The following is a 22,988-nucleotide window of genomic DNA, read 5'->3' as shown; positions in this document are numbered from 1 at the left end:
AGTGAATTTTAAATAGAGGGAAGCATATATAAAAGGTTATGTAGTAGAAAAGAATATCATATCATGTTCAAAGATCTGAGAAAAGGTTAGCATATCAGTTAGGAATTCTTTCAGCTTTTAGTCTCAGAAAATATGATTAACAATAGCTTAAACAAGTTGAGGTTTATTTTTCTCCTATAGGAAAATCAGAGGTAAGCAGTTACTCCAGATGTTGGTTGAGGGGCTTAGCCATCATTTCTCTTGATTTAACCATGTTTATAATTTAGCCACTGGCAACTACAGGTATCATCTATCTATTCAAGGCAGAAAGAATGGGAAAGAGAAATACTAACTGTATCAATTCCTTTTGTTAGGAGAAGAGAAGTTTTTCCAGAAGCTTTCAAAAATTACCACCTTAATATCACTGGCCAGAATTATATGTTGTTTTCCTTGTTAATGATATATAGTTATTAAACAATATAGATCGTAGGTTTTTGTAGCCTCTAGGATTGCCTTTTGTCTTTTTCCTGCCACTTGAGGAATAGGTGACAATACTATACTTAGAGTAATACTTTAGAAGAATGTTTCATAATAAGGACAGTTAAAGTGATCAGAAATCCACATACCTTCTTTTAGCATCGTTGTTATCTAAGTAATTTGGTAGAAAGCAGTGACCATGACAGAATACAGGAGCTCTGTTTTACCAGAGCTTAAAGTAAAAGTCATGTGGACAACCTCTTCTAAAAAGTGTAAATGACAAAACTCAGGTAACAGGAATTTCAAGGTGTATTTTCTAAGAACTATGCATTGTTTCTAGCTTATGGTTAATACTGCTTTTACCTGGAAAGGAGTGAATAAAGTTAACAGTCTTTTTTGGGAGTAGGGGGCAGTAGAAAGCTATGGCATCATAGCTCATGGCAACCTCAAACTCTTGGGCTTGAGCAGTCTTTTTGCCTCAGCCTCCCAAGTAGTGGACCTCTCACTATAACACCCAGCTAGTTTTTGTATTTTTAGTAGAGAAGGGGTCTTGCTCTTGCTCAGGCTGGTCTCCAATTCCTGAGCTCAAGCAGTCTGCCCACTTCGGCCTCCCAGAATGCTAGGATTCTAGGCATGAGTCACTGCACCCAGCCTAAAGTTAACAATCTAGTTATACAGATAAATAGAAATAAAATGTTTATTCATCTACTTGTTAAAAAAAAGAAAAAGACAGTAACAATATTTTTGAGTAATGTGAAGTGGCCATTCATATTTGCCTGGTATGAATTTGTGATCAATATGTTAAGCAAAGATAAAATTATTTAGATATATCTATAGTTACAAGAATTTGGAATTTTTTTTATTGAATGGTAACTATCTACATTAATGCACTTCTGGGGTACAGTGTGGGGTTTTCACACACAATCCGAAACACTTCCATCAAACTGGTTAACATAGCCTTCGTGTCATTTTCTTAGTTATTATTTTAAAACGTTCACATTCTGCTTAAGACTCACTTGTACCCTTGTAAGATAAACCTCAGAAGTGATCCCTCCAATTCTCCTCCCTCCACCCATTCCCCCTTCCCTCTCCCTCCCTCCTCCCCGTATTCTTAGGCTGTTATTAGGTTATAGCTTACATATAAAAAGTATAAATTAGTTTCATAATAGGGGTGTGTACATTGGATACTTTTTCTTCCATTCTTGTGATACTGTGCTCAGAAGAACGTTTTCCAGAAGAATTTGGAATTTTTAAAAATAATCTTTATTTATAGATGAAGTTAACATAGCTGCCTTTTGGTTTGGTGTTTGGGTTTTTTTTTTTTTTCATTTGAATAAGCGTGTAACCCAGAATCTCAAGTTTCATCTAGCATAGCCACAATTATATAACCAATATTTAATCAATATAGCAGAATTAATATCAATGTATTCTTATGACACATAAGTATAAATTTTAATTGATAAGTTTTTAAAGCAATACATTCTAATGTCTAGGAACATAGCACTTATAATTAGAAAAATCTGGATTTGAATCCCAGTTCTATCACTTAAGTACTAAGTGACTTTGAGCTAGATAATTAATCTCTCTGAATGTCTATTTTTTCCTCAGTCCATAAGGATGTTGGAATGTTTATAGTAGATAATGTAAATGTCTAGTATAGTATATGTCAAATAACAGACACTCATTAATTAGAACTTACTGGGTGTCTACTATTATCAGTTTGATTACTGGAATTTTAAATATTTAAGATGCCTTATATTTGCACATTTTCATGGCTAAAAACACTTTTCTTGTTTTTCAGAAAGCACACCTGAGCTGCTTTTAATATCATCCCTTGAGGATACAAATGAAACAGGAAACATTCAAAATAGATGTTTCAGGAAAAGACATAAAAGTGACAATGAACCTACTTTGCAGCAGCAAGTGGTTTGGGGAAATAGAAACCGTAATCTTAGTGGAGGGGTACTGATGGGATTTATGCTCAATAGAATTAACCAGGAAGCAACTCCTGGAGATATAGTTGAAAAATTAGGAGCTGATGCAAAAATTCTTTCAAATGTTATTTCAAAAAGCACAAGACCAAACAGACTTGATATTGGGAAGCCACCTTTGAGATCAAAAAGAGACAGTCTAGAGAAGGAATCTAGTGACGATGATACACCTTTTGATGGTTCTAACTGTTTGGCAGATAAAGTGGATTCTCCTGTTATTTTTGACTTAGAAGACTTAGACAGTGAAGCAGGTGGATCAAAAGCAGGATATGCTGCTACACAAAATCCCAAGAGGGTTCAACGTATGAACAGCAGCTTTTCAGTAAAACCTTTTGAAAAAACTGACATTGTAACAGGATTTGATCCTCTCTCTCTTTTGGTTGCTGAAACTGAACAGCAGCAAAAAGAAGAAGAAGAGGAAGATGAAGATGAGAGTAAAAGCATTTCAACACCCTCTGCTAGGCGTGATTTAGCTGAAGAAATTGTGATGTATATGAATAACATGAGCAGTCCTTTGACAAGTCGTACACCAAGCATGGATTTACAGCGGGCTTATGATGATAGATTAACCAGCAGGAAAAGTCCAGTATTAGTCAAGGCATGCAGAAGATCAAGCCTGCCTCCTAATTCTCCTAAGCCAATGAGACTTACCAAATCTAAGAGTTATACGAAAAGTGAGGAGAAACCAAGGGATAGACTTTGGTCTTCTCCAGCTTTCTCACCTACTTGCCCATTTAGGGAAGAATCTCAAGATACATTAACCCACCCATCACCTTCATTTAACTTAGATACCCTTTTAGTACCTAAACTAGATGTTCTAAGGAACAGTGTGTTCACTGCTGGAAAAGGAGTTGCAGAGAAAGCAAGCAAATGGTATTCAAGATTCACCATGTATACCACATCATCTAAGGTAAGTTTTCTCAGCATTTGTTACTTTTATTTTCATATTCCCCTCAGCACACCAAAGCTGCTTACTTGTTTTACCCATTCTTAAGCATAGCTATATTTAAAAAGAACTCAGGGGATGCGTAAGATTTGTATTAGGATTTGAACTGGAGTAATAACTTCCAAAGAAAAGAAAATTTACTAAGGTTATGTTTATAGTTCAATTTTGAAAGAGTGATTTGTAGCTAGAGTAAGAATTAGCATTATGTGAATGTATACTGAATTTCAGTATTTCCATCAAAACTTTATGTTTTTTGTTTTTTGTTTTTTTCAGAAAGAGTATCCAGTATGCCTTCAAAAATTACCAGCCAGGAGTATGATTTCTCCTAATGGTTAGGATGGAGTAGCTTATAATAGACCTACATACTTTCCAATAGCAAAGAGCTAGATGACACATATATAAAGTGTCTGTTTGAAGTCACTAGGGAACTGCTAAAGCAACTAGAAAGCAGAATAGCAGGATTCTAGAGAGAGAAGAATTGCAGAATTCTTTAGCTACTTTCTCCCTGAAGGGATTTGTTAATTGTGAGCATAGAGTATTACTGTAGGTTGCAAATCAAGGCATTCCCTTATTAGAGTTTTTGGGACCTTGTAGGTAGAGAAACAAAATTGGAGACTTAAGGGGCCTAAAGTACACATATTTTTTTCTTTAAGACATTTTTCAAGTACTGAAACTATTTGAGATAGGTAAGTAGAATATCTCTGAAAAATAGAATTCTCAGCTAGGATTACAGTTGCATGGTACTGATAATAGTTAGAATTCATGAGTTGCCAGAGGGAAGAGTTTTGGTGGAAATATGAGACCCTCAGTTGGAAGTTCCACAGAGCTATGCCTTAGGAACATTGACAATCCAGAGGTAGCCTGAGCCTGACCACAATTGCAAGATAGATTTGACTTAGCTCGGTTTGTGATTAGGTTAAATTAATTAACTTTCACTGCATAAGCAAATAATATACCCTTTCTGAAGAAGTAAAACTTCTTTTTGAGACCAGACTAAGCAAGAGAGAGACTACACCCCTACTAATAATGGAAAAATTAGCTGGATATGATGGTGCACACCTGTAGTCCCAGCTGTTTGGGAGGCTGAGGCAAGATCACTTGAGCCCAAGAGTTTGAGATTACCTTGAGATGACACCATGGCACTCCACCCATGGTGACAGTGAGACTCTGTCTCAAAAAAAAAAAAGTCATCTGTAATCCTTACAGTGTTTTATAGATAGCATCTGTCATTTGATTACAAATTATGCGAACACACAGGAGCATAACTACAACAGAAGAAAAACAGATAATGGAAACAGCCCATGGGTGGTCCAGATATTTGAATTAGCAAGGGACTTTGAAATAATTATAATATGTTCCATAAAATACAGGAAAAGATATTTTAAAAAATAGCTGCAAATTGGAAAATTTCACCAGGTAATTGGAATTCATTAAAAATAATTATGTAAATTTTAGAACTGAAAAGTATATGAAGTATATGAAATTAAGAATGTAGTAGTTAAATTTAATAGCAGACACAACACAGATAAAAGTTAGTAAACTAGATGGAAAGTCAGTAGAATATATCTGTACTATACAGTAGAGTATATCTATACTGAAGCATGGACAGAAACAAAGATAACTATAGGAAAGAGTAGGGAGGTGAGTGAAAATGCTGATCATTCATACAGTTGAGTTCTGAAAAAGAGAGAGAATGGCTACAAGTACTACTTAAAAAGCTAATTGCCAAGAATTTTACAAAAGTGATTAAAGATGTCCACTCATATATTTAACAAGTTCTGCAAATGTCAAGCAGAAAAAAATACAAGGAAAACTATATTTAGTCATCTAATATTAAGATACATGAAAATGAAATATTAACACAAAGCAAATATTTTTAGCCAGAGAAAAGAGATACATTACTTTCAAAGGAACAATAATAAGAAACTGACAGTGGTCCTCTGAACAAAAACTGGATAGAAGACACTGGAGAGATGTCTTTAAAGTACTGAAAGTTCTATACCCAGCAGAAATATTCTTTAAAACTTAGACTAGTTCTCTTAGAACTAGAGAATCTTGGTTCTACTCTAGCAATATAAAATCACTACTGCCTATCCTTCCTACTAATTACACCTTAAAAAGACAAAATACAAAAACAATTATCTAAGGATTCTGAAAAATAAACAAAAGCAGACAGATGGTGGAAAGGGACCCACACAGAGATGAGTTGACCATTTTCTTTTCTCATGCCTCTTTGCCCCAAGAGCAGTCACATCTGGCAGCTAAAACTTCAAGAGAAACCCCATATTCTCCTACATGGAAAAACCAGGGAATGGGGCTTCTGTGGGATAGAGTTTAAGGGAAATCCTACTCAAGCCTCAGCCTAACTCTTGAACTACACATACGTGAAATAGATGCAAACCCGCTTAGAAAAGGTTTAGAATATGGAACTAAAAGTCAAGCCACTGCCTCCAGAAAGTAAAACATAAGTTACAATCTGAACATAATTCATTTGCCTACTAAAACAAAAGCATTAATATTCTCTAAAAGATTATATAACAGTACCCAGACTATCTGACATAATATTCACAATGTCCAAGATAAAATCAAAAATTACTTGATATAGCCTTTCGGCCAGAGATGCCATCTTCCAGTAATTCACCAAAATGACAAACACAAAGGGAAAAAGGAGAGGCACCCAATACACATTCTCTACGCCTTTTAGAAAACATGGAGTTATTCCTTTGGCCACATAAATGCAAATCTACAAGAAAGGTGATATTGTAGACATCAAGGGAATGGGTACTATTCAAAAAGGCATGCCACACAAAAGTTACCATGGCAAAACTGGAAGAGTCTACAGTGTTACCCAGCATGCTGTTGGCATTGTTGTAAACAAACAAGTTAAGGGCAAAATTCTTGCCAAGAGGATTAATGTTCATATTAAGCATATTAAGCACTCTAAGAGCTGAGATAGCTTCCTGAAACATGTGAAGGAAAATGATCAGAAGAAAAAGGAAGCTAAAGAGAAAGTACCTGGGTTCAACTGAAGCGCCAGCCTGCTCCACCCAGAGAAGCCTACTTTGTGAGAACGAACAGAAAGGAGCCTGAGCTCCTGGAACTCAGTCCCTATGAATTTAGAGCATAATAAGCATATAACATATCACACAGGAGTACCAGTGGACCCATGCTTTTAGGTGCAAAAACCTATTTATTCCCCATGAGCTCATGGCATGATAGGTGTACAGCACAGCACAGAGGATAACCAATAGACCCCGTGGAACAGTGATACAAAGTGTTGGAACCTATTTCCCGTGAATTCCAAAGTCATTGCTCAACGCTTTGTCACATTCAATGGCAAGGTGCCTCCCTGAGCTACTGGAACCTCTTCCCTATGAATTCATGGCATGGTAGTTAAAAATAATAGCCTACTGCTATTGTAAAAATGTTTCTTGTTCATTCACTTAAAGTGTGGTTTTGTCCCCCCCAAAAAGTATTAAAGCAAATTCTAATGTATCCTAAAAAAAAAAAAAATTACTTGATGTAAAGAACCAGGAAAATTGACCAGTTCTCAAGGGAAAGACAACCCCAAGATAACTCAGATGTTGGAAGTATCAGACTAAAATTTTAAAGTAGTTACTATGACTAGATTCCCTGAGGTAAAGAAAAACACATTTGAAATAAATTGAAAGAAAGCAATTCATAGCCAGAAATAGAAATTATTAAAAAACAACTTGTATAACTAAAAAATATAATACCCAAAGTAAACTCATTGGATGGGTTCAATAACAGAATGGAGATAATAGTACACTTGTCAGTCATTGAACTTAAAGATTAATAGAAATGGATCCAATTAGCAGAACAGAAAAAAATGTATACAAATGAACAGTGCCTTGGGTAGCACCTGTGGCTTAGTGACTAGGGCGCCAGTCCTGTACACTGAGGGTGGCAAGTTCGAACCCAGCCCCAGCCACAAAAGAATAATAGCCAAGGCGTTATGGCAGGTGCCTATAGTCCCAGCTACTTGGGAAGCTGAGGAAAGAGAATCACCCAGGAGTTGCAGGTTGCTGTGAGCTGTGATACCACGGCACTCTACTGAGGGCAACAAAGTGAGAAGACTCTGTCTCTTAAAAAAAAAAAAAAGGACAGTGCCTCAGGGACTAATGGGACAGTATAGAAAGATATAAATAACATATGTATAATTCGAGTTCCAGAAGAATTAAAGAAAGAGATTGTGGCAGAAAAGAAATTGAAAGAAAGAATAGGTGAAACTTCTGAAATTGGGTAAAAGATTTACAGATACAGGAAACTCAACAAACTAGACAGGATAAGTTTATAGAAACCATACCTGCACACATCATAAGTAAACTACTGAAAGTCAAAGATATCCACTTGCTAATAAGAAAATGATGGCTAAAAAATCTTGAAATGACATCTATGAAAAATGACACATTATCTACAGAGGAATATCATAATTGGTGAAGGGAAGCATTCAGTGAAACAGTATCTTTAATGTTGAAAGAAAAGACCTGTCAACCCAGAATTCTATATCCAGTGAAAATATTCTTTAGGGGTGAAGGTGAAATACAGACATTTTCAGATAAAGGAAAAGGACTTATTAACACTTGCATACTTGCTCTATAAGATATGCTAAAGGAAGTTCTTCAACTGAAGAAAAATAATACCAGAGAGAAACCTGAATCTTTAAGAATGAAGGAAGAGGGAAATAAATGGTAAATAGCTGGTTAATATAAGAGCGTTTTTTCTGGGAGGCTGAGGTGGGAGGATTGCTTGAGCTCAGGAATTTGAGAACTATATGAGCAAGATTAACACCCTGCCTCCACAGAAACTAAAAAAAAAAAAAAATCAGGTGCAGGGTCCAGGTGCAGTGGTTCACACCTGTAATTCTTGTCTGGGAGGCTAAGGTGGGTGGATCACTTGAGCTCAGGAGTTCAAGACCAGCCTGAGCAAGAGTGAGACACCGTCTCTACTAAAAATAGAAAAATTAGTTGGGTATTATGGCAGATGCCTATAGTCCCAGCCACTCAGAAAGCTGAGGCATGAGGATTGCTTGAATGCAAGAGTTTGAGGTTGGTGTGAGCTGTGATGACTCCATGGCACTCTACCTAAGGCAACAAAAAGTCTTGTCTCAAAAGAAAAAATAAAAACCCCAGGTGTTGTGGTGGAAGCCTATTTTCCTACCTACTCGGAATGCTGAGGCAGGATTGCTTGAACCCAGGTGTTGGAGGTTGCACTATTAAGCTTCTTGGAAGATATAGTTGCTAAACCCTTATAATGGTCAGCCAGGTGTGGTGGAGCATACCTATAGTCCCAGCTACTCAGGAGGCTGATGTGGAAAGATTACTTGAGTCCAGGAGTTTGAGGCCAGCCTGGGCAATATAGTGAGGCCTTGTCATTAGACAAAAAGAAACCCATAATGATAAAAGATAATTCATCAGGAAGACACAGTAATTATCCCTGTGTATGCACTAAATCATAGAGCCTCAAAACATTGACACAATAATTGATGGAATTAAAGGGAGTTCTGAAATCTTTTAAGTAGATTTTAAGACCATCTCTCACTATTTGATAGAACAGCTAACAAAAATTGGTCGAGAAAGATCTGAACAACACAATCAGCTATCTTGATCTAATTGGCCTTTACAGAATATATGTTCAACAGCTGCAGAATACCCATTGTTTTCAGGAGTACTATATGGTATACATGTAGTCATCAAGATAAATTATATGTTCGGCTGTAAATAAACCTCATTAAATTGAAAAACCTGGAGAAGTGCATTTTAAGAATTATAAAACATTGCTGAGGGATTTTAAAGGAAATTTAAATGGGAGACATTTCATGTTTGTTGAATCAAAGACTCAGTATTGTTAAGATGCAGTCCTTCTCAAATTGATGTGTAATTCAACATAATCCCTGTCAAAATTCCAGCAGGGTTTTATAGAAATTGACAAGCTGATTCTAAAATTCATATGGAAAATAAAGGGATCCAAAATAGCCAAAATAATATTGAAAAAGAAAAATGGAGTTGGAGGACTCACACTTCCTAATTTTAAAACTTACTATGAAGCTACATCTATTAAGACATTGTGGTACTGGCATAAACATAGATCAGTAAATCAAAAAACAAAATTGAAATTGCAAGAATAAACCCTTATATTTATGGTCATTTGAGTTTCAACACAGATGCCAAGGCAATTTAATGGGGAGTCTCCTGTATCCACAGGTTATGCATCTGTGAATTCAACCAATCATGGATTGAAAATATTTTTTTAAAAGTACAATTAATAATACAAATAGAGGCTCGGCGCCTGTGGCTCAAGTGGCTAAGGCACCAGCCACATACACCTAAGGTGGCGGGTTCAAATCCAGCCCGGGCCCACCAAGCAACAATGATGGCTGCAACCAAAAAATGGCCAGGCGTTGTGGCGGGCACCTGTGGTCCCAGCTACTTGGGAGGCAAAGGCAGGAGACTCGCTTGAGCCCAGGCGTTGGAGGTTGCTGTGAGCTGCAGTGCCACAGCACTCTACTCGGGGGGACAGCTTGAGGCTCTGTCTCAAAAAATAAAAAATAATACAAATAGAGTAATACAGTATAACAACTATTTATATTTGTATTAGTTATTATAAATAATCTAGAAATGATTTAAAGTCTACAGGAAATACAACTATTATGTAACCATAATAATTTTTTAAGAAATATGTGAAAGGATGTGCTCAAGGTATACCATGTTTCCCTGAAAATAAGACAGTGTCTTGTTTTTCTCAGGAAGACACACTAGGGCTTATTTTCAGGGGATGTCTTCCTCTCTGCACCGAAATGCATGGCGTGACTATGTAGATATGCTGCATAGTCATGCCCATCACTAGGTCTCATTATCAGGGTAGGGCTTATATTTAACAAATGCATAGAAATCCTGCTAGGGCTTATTTGGGGGGTAGGTCTTATTTTGGGGGAAATACAGTATATAAATATTATACCGTTAGATATAAGGGGTCTTGAGCATCCTAGGGTTTTGGTAACCATAGGACATTCTGGAACCAATCCCTTAAGGATACTGAGGGATGACTGTAAGTGAACTTTACACACTCATCTTATACACAAAAATTAACTCCAAATGGATCAGGTGCCTTAATGTAAGAGCTAAAAGTATAAAAAATTTTGGAAGAAAATATAGGAAGAAAGACTTGAGTTAAGCAAAGAATTTTGAGGTGTGATATCAAAAACATCTATAAAAAGAAAAATTGACAAAAATTCAGAACTTCTATGCTCCAAAAATACCAGAAAATGAAAATCAAGTCACAAACCAGTGGAAAATTATGACATTTTGGTAATTCTCGCAATATTCCAAACTTTTTCATCATTATTATACAAGCTACAGTGATATGTGATCAGTAATCTTTGATGTTACTATTGTAATTGTTTTGGGACACCATGAGCTGTGCCCATGTAAGATGGCAGACTTAATCTGTAATTATGTGTATTCTGACTACTACACCAACTGGCCATTCCCCTAGCATGTGCTCTATCCTCAGGCCTCCCTATTCCTTGAGATACAACAATATTAAAAATAGGCCAATTAATAGGCCTGCAGTGGCTTTTTTTGTTTGTTTGTTTTTTGTTTTTTGAGACAGAGTCTCATTTTGTCACCCTGGGTAGAGTACCATGGCGTCATAGCTCACAGCAACCTCCAACTCCTGGGCTAAGCAATCCTCTTGCCTCAGTTTTTCTCTTTTTTCTTTTTTAGTAGAAACAGGATCTTGCTTTTGCACAGGCTGGTCTCAAACTCATGAGCTCAAGCAATCCACCCTCCTCAGTCTCCCAAAGTGCTAGGATTACAGGCATGAGCCACCATGCCCGGCCCGATGAGAGCTGTTCTTAATGAAGCCCAAGTGAGCAGGCCTAGGTATAATTAGCCAAGTAATTAAAAGACTTCTCATGGAATAGTTAGGTAGTTAGCTTTTCTTCTTAACAGTAATGGTTAATTAGGAAATTAGAGTAAAATGGTGTGAAGTCTATCAGGACTAAGTGAAGGAGAGATTCTAAGGACAGGCATTAAGATGAGGTAGAAGAAAAATAGGGTTCAAGGTAATTCCAAAACTCCATAATCATTGCTGCTGCCTACAGTTGTAGCACTTTGGGAGGTCAAAGCAGAAGGATTGCTTGAGGCCAAGAGTTTAAGACCAGCCTGATGAAGAGTGAGGCCCTGTCTCTACTAAAAATAGAAAAAAATTAGCCAGGCATTGTGGGCGCCTATAGCCCCAGCTACTGAGGAGACTGAATCAGGAGGATTGCTGGAGCCCAGCAGTTCTGTGGTTACAATGAGCTATGGTGGTACCACTGCACTTCAGCCTCAGCAACAGAGCAAGACCCTGTTTCAAAAGCAAAACAAAAAATTCCATAACCAGCCCAGAAGTTTTGGTTGTTGTTGGAAAGCCCACCTCTAATTAAAGTATACTGAAATATCTACCAACCAAAGTAAAACCTTCCTTCCTTTGACTCTCCTTTGTAAGTTTTCTTCCTATTTCCCATCCATTCACTGAGCGTCTTGCTTGCTGAAATGCTCACTTTCAGCTCTGCCATTCGAACGAAAGGCTTATCATGGAAACAGACTTTTATAATGGTTGAGGAAACTCACAGTAATTAAATGTATTTATCAACTTAGTCTTTTATTGATAAGTATGAATGGACAGTTATTTTTATAAATGCCCAAGAATGATTTGATAAAAATTTGATGCCTAACTTAAAATAATTCTTAGAAAGCTGGAATAGAAATAAAGTTAATAAAGTTTTTTAATAAGAGTATCAACAAATGATTCTTACCAGTGAAACATACTAATTTCCTTTAAAGTCAGTATCAAGGCAAGGAAGTTAACATCTGTGCCATTCAACAATATTCCACATATTCCAACAATGCCAAAAGACAAAGAAAAGAAATGAGAGATAAAACTATTGTGAAAGAATTAATAAGGCTATGTGTGGTGGCTCACACCTGTTAATTCCAACACTTTGGGAGGCCAAGGTAAGGTGATTGCTTAAGGCCAGAAGTTCAAGAGCCTGAACAACATAAGAAAAGTATTAATAAAACTCAGTATTCTCATAAATGAGATTATTATCTTTGAAAAAATAATTTACATCAGTTAAGGTGGCTAGAAACAAGGTAAACATTTAAAAGTAACTTTCCTGTGTATGACAATAGCCAGTTAGAAAAGTATTGAAAGATATGAGCCAGTTCACGATAGCACAAACATAAAATGACTAGAAGCAAAACTAACGTGAAATGAATACTACCTATGTGAATAAAACTGTAACACTTTACTGAAGGACATAATTTAGTGATAGATTCAGTCTTGTAAACTGATTCAGTCAGTTCTCAAATTGATGTAGTAAGGGTTGTCTAATTAAAATTTTAAAACCCACGTAAAACAAAACTAAGTTCCAGGGTGACTTAACAACAAACCATAATCAGCTGCTTTAAAATTGATCTAAAAGAGAAATGCATGAGAATAATCAAGAAATTTTTGAAAAATAAAAGTGTGGGATTACACTTTAAAATAACAGGCTGGATAAGGTGGCTCAAGCCTATAATCCTAGCACTCTGGGAGGTTAAGGTGGGAGAATCCCTTGAGCTCAGGAGTTTGAGACAAGCCTGAGAGTGCAACCTTGTCTCTACTAAAAATAAAAAAATAAAAAATTTAGCCAGGCAGTATGGTGGACTCCTGTAGTCCCAGCTACTTTGGAGGCTGAGCCAGGAGGATCTCTTGAACCCAGGAATTTGAGGTTGCTGTGAGCTAGATTGATGCTGCAGCACTCTAGCCTGGGCAATAGAGTAAGACTCTGTCTCAAAAAAATAAAATAATAAGATATCAGAACAAATACTAAATTAAAATAGCATTCTAATTAATGCCAAAAGGAGATAAATAGGCCAGTGGAATGGAGGAAAATCCAAAAATAAAACTGTATATGTAGAATTTTGTCATATGAAAAAATAGCATTTTTCAAATCAGTGACGAACAAGAGAATATTAAGTAAATGTATTCATATATTAGTTATCCATTTGGGGGAAAGTCAGATTCCTACCCAATGCTGAACAAAAAAAAATCCTAGGTGGATTAGATTTCTAAATGCAAAATTATAAAGTTATATTTTTCTTGTTTTTTGAATTTCAGATTGATAATAAGGGTTGTAAAAGTATTTTTTAAAAGATAATATTTTTATCAATTCAGAGAAAGATTTCTTAGATACAAACCTTGCAACCCTTAGAACATGAAAAGATTTTACTATACTTACACAGAAGGGTCTAAAACACCAAAAAAAAATATTTTACTACATAAAAGTGTTGGCATACACAGTATGGCCAGCTACGTTAGCTGGCACTTGCTCTACTCTCTCTAACAGGGAAGCAGCGGACTGCAAGAGACTGAACTATATCTGCCTCTATTTCCACCAGACTCATGTTTAATTTTCGGTCACAGTAAGAAGCTAGGAAAATGTTATTACTTTTTAAAAAAAAAGTTAATATAAAATTATAGCAAAAAAAGGAACCTGAACTTTAGTAACAACAACTGGACCAATCTGCTGTGGCTGTGGCAGGAGAAGACATTTAATTTAGTTGATTTTCTGTGATTGTTGGTTTGCTAGTCTCATGATGATGGAAGCTGCACATTATTTCAAAGGGATGGAGAAGCTGCTGGAGGTTTGGTTCTCCTGATAGCAACCTACACAAACCAAGGATCTGTGTAATGTTCAATCATAAGTATGACAAAAACTGATAAGCAGGAAGCCTATGTACTCTGTGAGATTAGCATGTTTGTCTCCAAGAGATGTTTCATGTTGAAACATGGCGCCACCCTGGTGCTGAAAGCACTGGTTCCCCTATTTTCCCCTCTTGGAGCTTGTTAGGGATTATAATAGGTATGACACAATTGAAAGTTCCTTTTATTCTGATAAGAATTTTATGAAGCCTTCTCACCAAGGGTATACACAGTGGAATTTCCAGGAAGGAAAAGAGTTTCTAAATGCAATTTTTCCAAATGGAGCAGGTTATTGTATGGGATGTATGAATTGTCTTTTTTTTTTTTTTTGAGACAGAGTTTCATTTTGTCATGCTTGGTAGAGTGCCATGGCATCATAGCTCACAGCAGCCTTGAACTCTTGGGCTTAAGTGATTCTCTTGCCTCAGCTTCCCGAGAAGCTAGGACTACAGGTGCCTGCCACAACGCCCAGCTATTTTTTTTTTTTTTTAGAAACTAAGTCTTGCTCTGGCTCAGACTGGTCTTGAACCTGTGAGCTCAAGCAATCCACCCACCTCAGCCTTCCAGAGTGCTGGGATTACAGGCGTGAGCCACCATGCCCGGCCAGGTTATAAGAATTCTGACTATTGAATTTCCCAGAGTGTAATCAGTCAGCCAAATCAAACCCTGGAAATTCTGATGAGTGAGCTTGACTCATCAGTTATGGACCAGTTCTACATGAAAGATGGTGTTACTGCAAAGGATATCACTCCTGAGAGTAGAAATTGTAACCCAATACAGGGTTCTGTCATTGATGTCATGTTGTTTAATCCTTGTGGGTATTCAGTGAATGGAATGAAATGTTATGGAACTTACTGAACTATTCACATCACTCCAGAACCAGAATTTTCTTATGTTAGCTTTGAAACAAACCTAAGTCAGCCCTCCTATAATGACCTGATCAGGAAAGTTGTGGAAGTCTTCAAGCCAGGAAAACTTGTGACTACCTTTTTTCTTAATCAGAGTTCTAAATGTCATGCAGTACTTTTTTCACCCCCAGAAGATTGAAGGCTTTAAACATCTTGATTGTCAGAGTGCTACGCCCAATGATTACGATTTTGTTTTTCCTGTTTTGCTAAGAAACAACAACAGCAGAATTAAGAAAAATGAAGAAAAAATGCAAAAAGAGAACACAAGTAGAAGGTGGTGGCTACCTTCTAGATGTTAATAGTGGGGGCCATGCTTTCTATAACCACCATCTTGAGGTTGCAGAAAGTCCTAAATGTAATGATAGTGTGATCATTTTGAATTGTATGCATTATTATATCAGAGAGTTAGATATCTTGCATGAATGCTGTCTTCTGTGTTTAGGTATTCTATACCACTCTTGTAGCAAAATTGAAGTGCCTGTAGAAAAAACCTTTTACTATATAGAACTTTACAACACTTGTGAAAACAATTCAATTAAGTTTATGCACAGTGTAATATTTTTTCAGGTATCCTCCAAAATTCCCCACAGACAAAGCTTTTGTCCTCATTAGGTGTTGGCCTTAGCCAAACCATCTGGGTCTGTTCTATTAAATTGCTGCCAGGATTTTATATACAGTTACCTCCAGTTTCTCAAACTTATTCTTTATTAATGGTATTGGAACAATTTCTGCTTTATAATGATACTTTTTTGCAACAGCAATTAAAGTTTTTCTTCCACAAAAAAATGTTAAAGTCCTATATGATTAAAAATAATAATGGGGCTCAACGCCTGTCTCTCAGTGGTTAAGTTGCCGGCCACATACACCAGGGCTGGCAGGTTTGCACCCAGCCTGAGTCTGCTAAACAACAATGACAACAACAACAACAAAATAGCCGGGCATTGTGGTAGGCATCCATAGTCCCAGCTACTTGGGAGACTGAGGCAAGAAAATCACATAAGCCGGAGAGTTTGAGGTTGCTGTGGCCTGTGATGCCACAGCACTCTACTGAGAGCAACATAGTGAGACTCTGTCTCAAAAAATAAATAATAATAATAGGCACACACATGACTAGAAAAAATAAGTTACATTATCTGGATAGCAGAATTACAGGTATTTTTTTAACGCTTTTTCACACAAAAAATCTATATCTACCAAATTTTCTTATGTATTATTAATATAACCAGAAAAAAATTATTTCAAAGTTCTCAAAAATGAAAACTAGAAATATGTATTTTTGAAACTTGAATTATTGTGGAAAAGAATAAAATGTAATTCTAATTGGTATCATTTTGGATCGAGTACCTTTCCTTGACAGAAAGGAAATTAACAATAAATGAAGATTAAAAGTCAACAAGGTTATATTACTAACTGATATATACTCTGCTGGCACTAAAAAATGATTTCTTAAAAATTGATCTCTAGCACATGTTTGCCCAAATTAGTACAGCTTTGTAAAGTTGGTTGGTTTTTTTCTCTAGAAGTTTTGATGCTGATTCAATTGATTATCTGGGTAGTAAAATCATGGGTGTTTCTTCTTTCCTAGAAGTGACTGACTTTTAAAACAACTTAAAATGTGAAGGAAATTAAGCTTATAATTATATCCTTAGGATCAAAGTTCTGATCGTACCAGTCTTTCTTCAGTGGGAGGCCAGGATTCTGAATCTACCTCTTTAACAGATGAAGATGTCTGCCATGAGTTGGAAGGAGCCAGTTCCTCCCAAGAGACCAGTGCCACTTCAGGGACTAAGGGAGTTGATCTCAGCCGAACAAACCTAGAAACTTCTGCCTCCTTAGAAGGTTTGTCCACATAGTTTAGTTATAGTGCATTTGACTTGTAATTTTTTTAAATTGTAGTACCTCTACTTTTTTATGACTTTTTTTTTTTTTTAGTTTTGTGAAAGATTTACATAGTTCTAAAGTCAAAACAGTAAAACCAATCCACTTGCAAAGAAGTCTAGCTTCCATCCCCACCCCTCATCCAGTTTTCTCCCTGTCCCTGGAAGCAACCATTTTTATTCGTTTTTGGTTTATCCTTCCATTGTTGCTTTTTCTAAAAAAAAAAGTTATAGGTATGTATATATATATTCTTACTACCTCTCTCTCTTCTTACTCAAAAGTAACACACTGTAAACTATCCCACCCCTTGCTTTTTTCACTCAAAGTATCCAAAGATCATTTCATAGCCTCACAACCCTCCATTCATTTTTACAGCAGCATAGTACAAAGTTATAAGCTTCTGTATCATGCGTGGATGTATCATAATTTATTTTAACCTCTTCCCTATTAATAGACATTAAGTTTCCAGTCTTTGTAATGCTATAATGCATGTATGTCATATTATATTTTTACCAGTGTATCTTTGGAAGATACTTCAGAATTCTTCCTTGACGTGATATTGCCAAGTTCCCTTCATCAGGCTATTTTGCATTCCCACTGGCAGTATATGAGAGTACCTATTTCCCCACAGCCTTGTCAACAAAATATGTTGGCAAACTTGGATTTTTGCCATCTGATAGGTGAGGAATGTGTTTCAGTTTAGTTTTCATTTATAATATTTTATAAATAAAGTTGAGAATCTGTTTATGTGTTTAAGGACCATTTGTATTTATTTTTCTGTGGACTGTCCTTTGCCTATATTTCAATTGTTGGTCCTTTTTTTTTTTCTTTTTAAGTTTTACTGCCTCTTTTTATATTAAGGAATTAACCCTTTGTCTCTTATATAAGTTATAAGTAGTTTATCCAAGTTTGTCAAATTTAGTTTTGGGGGGGAGTTTTGGACATGTGTAATCTTTCAATTTTGTATCTTCAAACTTATTAGTCTTTTCCCTTGTTGCTTCTGGATTTTGAGTTGCTGGGAAATCTTTCTCCTTTCTTAGGTTACAAAGGAATTCACCAGTGTTTCCTTCTGATCCTTATCTGGTTTCCTTTTTAACATTTTATAGAGTCAGCAGAATTTTTCGGTAGTGAGTCATATAATAAATTACATTATCATTTTCTTAAACAACAGTTTAAAATGTAAAAACCACTCAGTGCAGGGCCATGTAAAATAAACTTGACCCCTGACTTATGTATTTGATCTACTTGAAATTTATCCTGGTATGTGATGTGAGGAGTGGATCAAATATATTTTTTCAATTGTACTTCTGCTCTTTCAAAAAAGGTTTTCTTGTGGAAATTTTCAGACATACACAAAAGTAGAGGGAATAGCATAATGAACTCCCATGTATATCCTTCTCTCAACTTTAATAGTTATCAGCAAATGGCTAATCATATTTTATTTATTCCTGTTTCTTGCTGCCAACAGTTTTTCTGTCTGCATTGCATTATTTTAAAATAAATCTCAGATGACATATAATTTTATTAATATTCAGTATGTATCTCTAAAATAAAAGACTTTATGTTATTTATTTTTAACTATTAAAGTATAACTTACAACGTATACCCTTTTATGATTGTAAATAAATTTCACAAATTGAGTACACATAAATAACAAGCATTCAGTGTAAGCAACATTCATATCATCTAGAACCCTTCCTTGAGTCCATGTCTGTTCCCTTCACAGGTAAACATTACTTTAACTTCTAACACCATAGCTTAGCTCGGCCATTTTTGAACATTTCACGGATTCATATGGTATGTGTCTGCATATGGTATATGTCTTTTTGAAGCTTTCAGTTTTTGAAAACATAATTGTAAAACCATTATCATACTTTTAAAAATGTGATAATTATCAGATACCATGTCAAATATTTATTAAGTTTCAGATTTTCACAACCATTTCATAATGTTCTTTTTGTTGGTGATTTGTTCAAATTGATATCTATACAAAATCTACATGTTACAGATTTGTTGATTAATTCTCTTTCTTTTTGTTCTCCCACCTATCCTTTTTTTATCTCAACATATACTGTATTTATGAAGAAATCAAGTGATTAGCCCACCTCCTTTTTTTCTCCTTTTTTTCTCAAACATACAAGAATAGTGTCCCAACATACAACAGTGTGTAAGCAACTAAAATCAAACTTACAATCTGATTTATATATGTATACTTATGTACTTTTTTGAGATAAGATCTTAGTCTGTTGCCCAGGCTAGAGTGTGGTGGCACGATCACAGCTCATTGCAGCCTCAAACTTCTGGGCTCAAGGGACCCTCACAAGTAGCTGGGACTACAGGTGTGTATGTACCACCACACCCAGCTAATTTTTTTATTTTTATTTGTTTTGCAGAGACAGGGTCTCACTATGTTTCTCAGGCTGCTCTTGAACTCTTGGCCTCAAGCAATCCTCCCACCTTGGCTTCCCAAAGTACTGGGATTATAGGCGTGAGCCACATTACCCAACCTGATTTGTATTCATTAAAATGAATATTCTGTGCTGTAGATTAATTAGCTACAAAAGGTAGGCTGCCCACATAAATGATTGTATTAGTCAAGGTTAATGGATGGTTTTAGAAAGCAATTTTGAGCTAGCTATGGCAGAGAAGGATTACAGATATTGTTGGGGGAAGCATCAAGGGAAGAACTGAATTTACCTCCAGTTTTAAGCATCTAAAAGGATAGTGTGAGACATTAGCTTTTTCTCTGCTTTTCTGAGGCATCTTTGTGTGGCAGGGACTAGGGCCACAGATGGCTCTGAGTCTGAAGCTATCTGTTTTTTCTCTTAGTCATTTATTTTCTGAATCAAGTCATTAGTCTGGATCATACTGATGGCATCCCCATGGTGGTATTTAGTATGTTTTTATATCCCCTCTATTTCTTGTGAACTGGTAGTTTACATCATTACTTTTTTTTTCACCTTTATATTTATGAAAATACCAGTGTTCATTCATAAAATTTAGTAATGACAGGAAAAGCACATATTGAGAAAGTATATATTACCTCCAGTTTTTAACAAGGTACAGCCACTGTCAATAACTGATTTGATCACAGATTTCCTCCTACTTTTTTGTTGTTTTAATACTTACTAGTATCTCTTTGGTCTTAAGAATATACTTGGGAACTCTTCCCTAGTGCTTAAGAGCAAGATTACTGTACTAGAGAGTACTGTATAAGGAGAGAATTGCCACTAACTCTTTTAATAATTTAAAATTAAGTTTCACTGTTTTATACTCTTTAGACCTTGGACCTGCAATAAAGACTTTCCTATATTTTAAACATGAAAAAATAAAAACAATAGTATTACTAATGACTGGAGTGCTTTCTAGCCTCTGTATGCAAAGTGCTTAATATGTGAGTAATGAATGAATACATTTAATATGTGGGGATCAGTAGAATTAGAACACATTTCCTTGGGGTTTGTACTCAAAAGTGCATGCATTGAAAAGATTTTTTTCATTATTTATTTATTTTTCCTAAATTGTCTTTACATTTTGGCTAGAACAGATTAACATTTAATCAGAAAATTTATGGAAGTAAAAAATTTCCATATCCTTTTTCTTTGATTTTAATGGTTTTGTTTTTTGTTTTTCAACAATGAACAGGATCCCTGTCAAAGTTTGCCTTATCTGGGAAATCAGAAGTGACATCTTCCTTCAACACAAGTAATACAAATATCTTCCAGAACTATGCAATGGAGGTACAATTCTATTCAAAAGAGAATCTTCATGTACTACTTTATAAAGTTTGCTTTTCTTAAACATTAATGTTCTTAGATATAGTAATAAAAGTTAAATACATACCACCTAAAATTTCAGAATGTGTATTACATTTGAGTAAAGTTAAAATGCAGCTCTTGGATATCCAGTATTTCAGATTATATTATTATATAATCTATTATATTATTTCATACTACTTTATTAGGACAGTTTCATGCTGACTTTGAGATTTATTAACTACAAAAGCATTTTTATATTCAATATTTGTATTTATTTTTTGTTACATGTGTGTTCCCTTTGTATGTTTATTTCACATCATAAATAGTCAATTTTGCTATGCAAGCACACTTTTTAGATGAGGATATAGGGAGTAGTTTTGGCACTAAGTTGCCAACTTCTTCCGTCATATTTTTCATTCTTTGTGTCAGTTAGATGTAGATCTCTGCTGAGCATGCTCTTATATCCCACATGCTTTTTTTTTTTTTTTTTCCATTTTGACACAGAATCTTGCTATGTTGCCCCTGGTGGAGTGCCACGGTGTCTTCATAGCTCACAGCAACCTTAAACTCTTAGGCTTGAGTAATACCCTTGCCTCAGCCTCCTAAGTAGCTGGGACTATAAGGCCCATCATAACACCCAGCTAATTTTTCCATTTTTAGTAGAAATGGGGTGTCACTCCTGGTTAGGCTGGTCTCAAACTCCTGAGCTCAAGCAATCCACCTGCCTCTGCCTCCCAAAGTGCTAGAATTATAGGCATGAGCCACTGCACCTAGCCTATCCCACATTCTTACAGTGAAAAAGTTACATCTTACACTTTAAAATTTTCCCCTACTTTTTCTTTTAAAATTGTTTCCAAATACATTTGTGAGTGTGGTTGCTATTTTATGCTAATTTGCATAAATCTGGAAAATAAATTTGCATACAGCTAAAAGATGATGAGCACTGTTACAGTTTACAAACTTTCTGGTGGCTTTTGGAATTTCTGTATTTTGTTAATGTAATGACAGCATTTACAGTTATCTATAGCAGTACTTCTTAAACTGTCTATAGTAACAGACTAGGTTGTTTGTTTAACTTCTAAGGTCTTATAGCTGATACTCATAAAATGCATTGATTACACACTTTCTTTACTAATCCTTTCACAAACCAGTAAGTATTTGTGAACCAGCACTAGTCTGGCAAACATACTTAGAGTAGCACTGATATCTAATATGTGATTGTAAATACCTGTTTTGAGTATTTTGAGTAAAAAATAATAATTTACCATTAATAAAACCATGGCACATCATATTGTAATAGTAATAGTGGAGAAAAATGCTCACTTAAATGCAAGTTTCCCTTTCAGGCAAAAATTGTGGAATAGATTTAGCTGAAAATGTTAAAGATGAGTATAATATATAATATACTGAATGTAATCCAGTTTTTGTTTGTAATATCAGAATCCTTCTGAGTTGTAATTTTCCAATAGAATTACAAATTGAAATGATTTTCAATTCATGATATGCATTGACCAGCTTGCTTTATAAAGTGTCCCTCTCCCCTAGGTTCTCATTTCAAGTTGCTCTCGGTGTAGAACTTGTGATTGTCTCGTCCATGATGAGGAAATCATGGCTGGCTGGACAGCAGATGATTCAAATCTCAATACTACATGCCCTTTCTGTGGCAATCTTTTCTTGCCCTTTCTGAATATTGAAATAAGAGATTTAAGACGACCTGGAAGGTAATATGTGGATTTTTTCCCTGAATGTTTAAGGATCATGTTTCCTAGAAGATCTCTTTCCTAAAAAAAAGCTCCTTTGATTCACATTACAGATACTTTTTGAAGTCAAGCCCATCTACAGAAAATATGCACTTTCCATCCTCCTTTTCAAGTCAAACAAGGCCATCCTGCATTACAACATCAGCCTCGGGTCTTGACACATCTGCTATTTCTGTTCAGGGGAATTTTGATCTAAATAGGTAATTATGATTATGTGGAACTATATTTTAACAGCCTATATTACATGTTTTAGAAATACAACAGAAAAATTTGCTGGCCATTTCAAAGTTCAAATTTCTACAAATAATAGATTCATAATCTTAAATTGTTACTCCTGATTAAAGTAATATTAAAATTCTCTAATAATCCAAATGTTTAAATATGAACAGTTATATATTATACCTTATTAATCCCCAAAGTTTAACTTGGTATGTTAAACATATATGTTTACAAATTAATCCCCCAAATTTAACTTGGTATATTACACATACATATATGTATATATATGATAGATAATGTTTACTACTTTTTTTTTTTTT

General features: G+C 35.4%; 1 protein-coding gene and 2 pseudogenes across 4 annotated transcripts in view; all 3 read left to right on the top strand.

The window, feature by feature from the left end:
* DENND4A (DENN domain containing 4A) overlaps positions 1-22,988 on the top strand; it is a 150,847-nt gene that overhangs the window by 113,776 nt on the left and 14,083 nt on the right. For all 4 annotated transcript variants that reach the window (XM_023509993.1, XM_023509995.1, XM_023509992.1 and 1 more), the window contains 5 exons: positions 2,258-3,357; positions 16,703-16,892; positions 20,577-20,671; positions 22,235-22,410; positions 22,503-22,649. In XM_023509993.1, the coding sequence (XP_023365761.1) occupies positions 2,258-3,357; positions 16,703-16,892; positions 20,577-20,671; positions 22,235-22,410; positions 22,503-22,649 (1,708 nt within the window). The remainder of the gene's footprint in view (positions 1-2,257; positions 3,358-16,702; positions 16,893-20,576; positions 20,672-22,234; positions 22,411-22,502; positions 22,650-22,988) is intronic.
* LOC111723393 lies at positions 4,554-6,715 on the top strand (annotated as a pseudogene).
* Positions 13,651-15,470, top strand: LOC105886462 (annotated as a pseudogene).

The sequence above is a fragment of the Otolemur garnettii genome, unplaced genomic scaffold (genome assembly GCF_000181295.1).
Source record: "Otolemur garnettii isolate 467f Iridium unplaced genomic scaffold, OtoGar3 scaffold00011, whole genome shotgun sequence".
NCBI lineage: Eukaryota > Metazoa > Chordata > Mammalia > Primates > Galagidae > Otolemur > Otolemur garnettii.
Note: the sequence above shows the minus strand (reverse complement) of the source record. Positions and strands in the feature narration are given on the sequence as shown.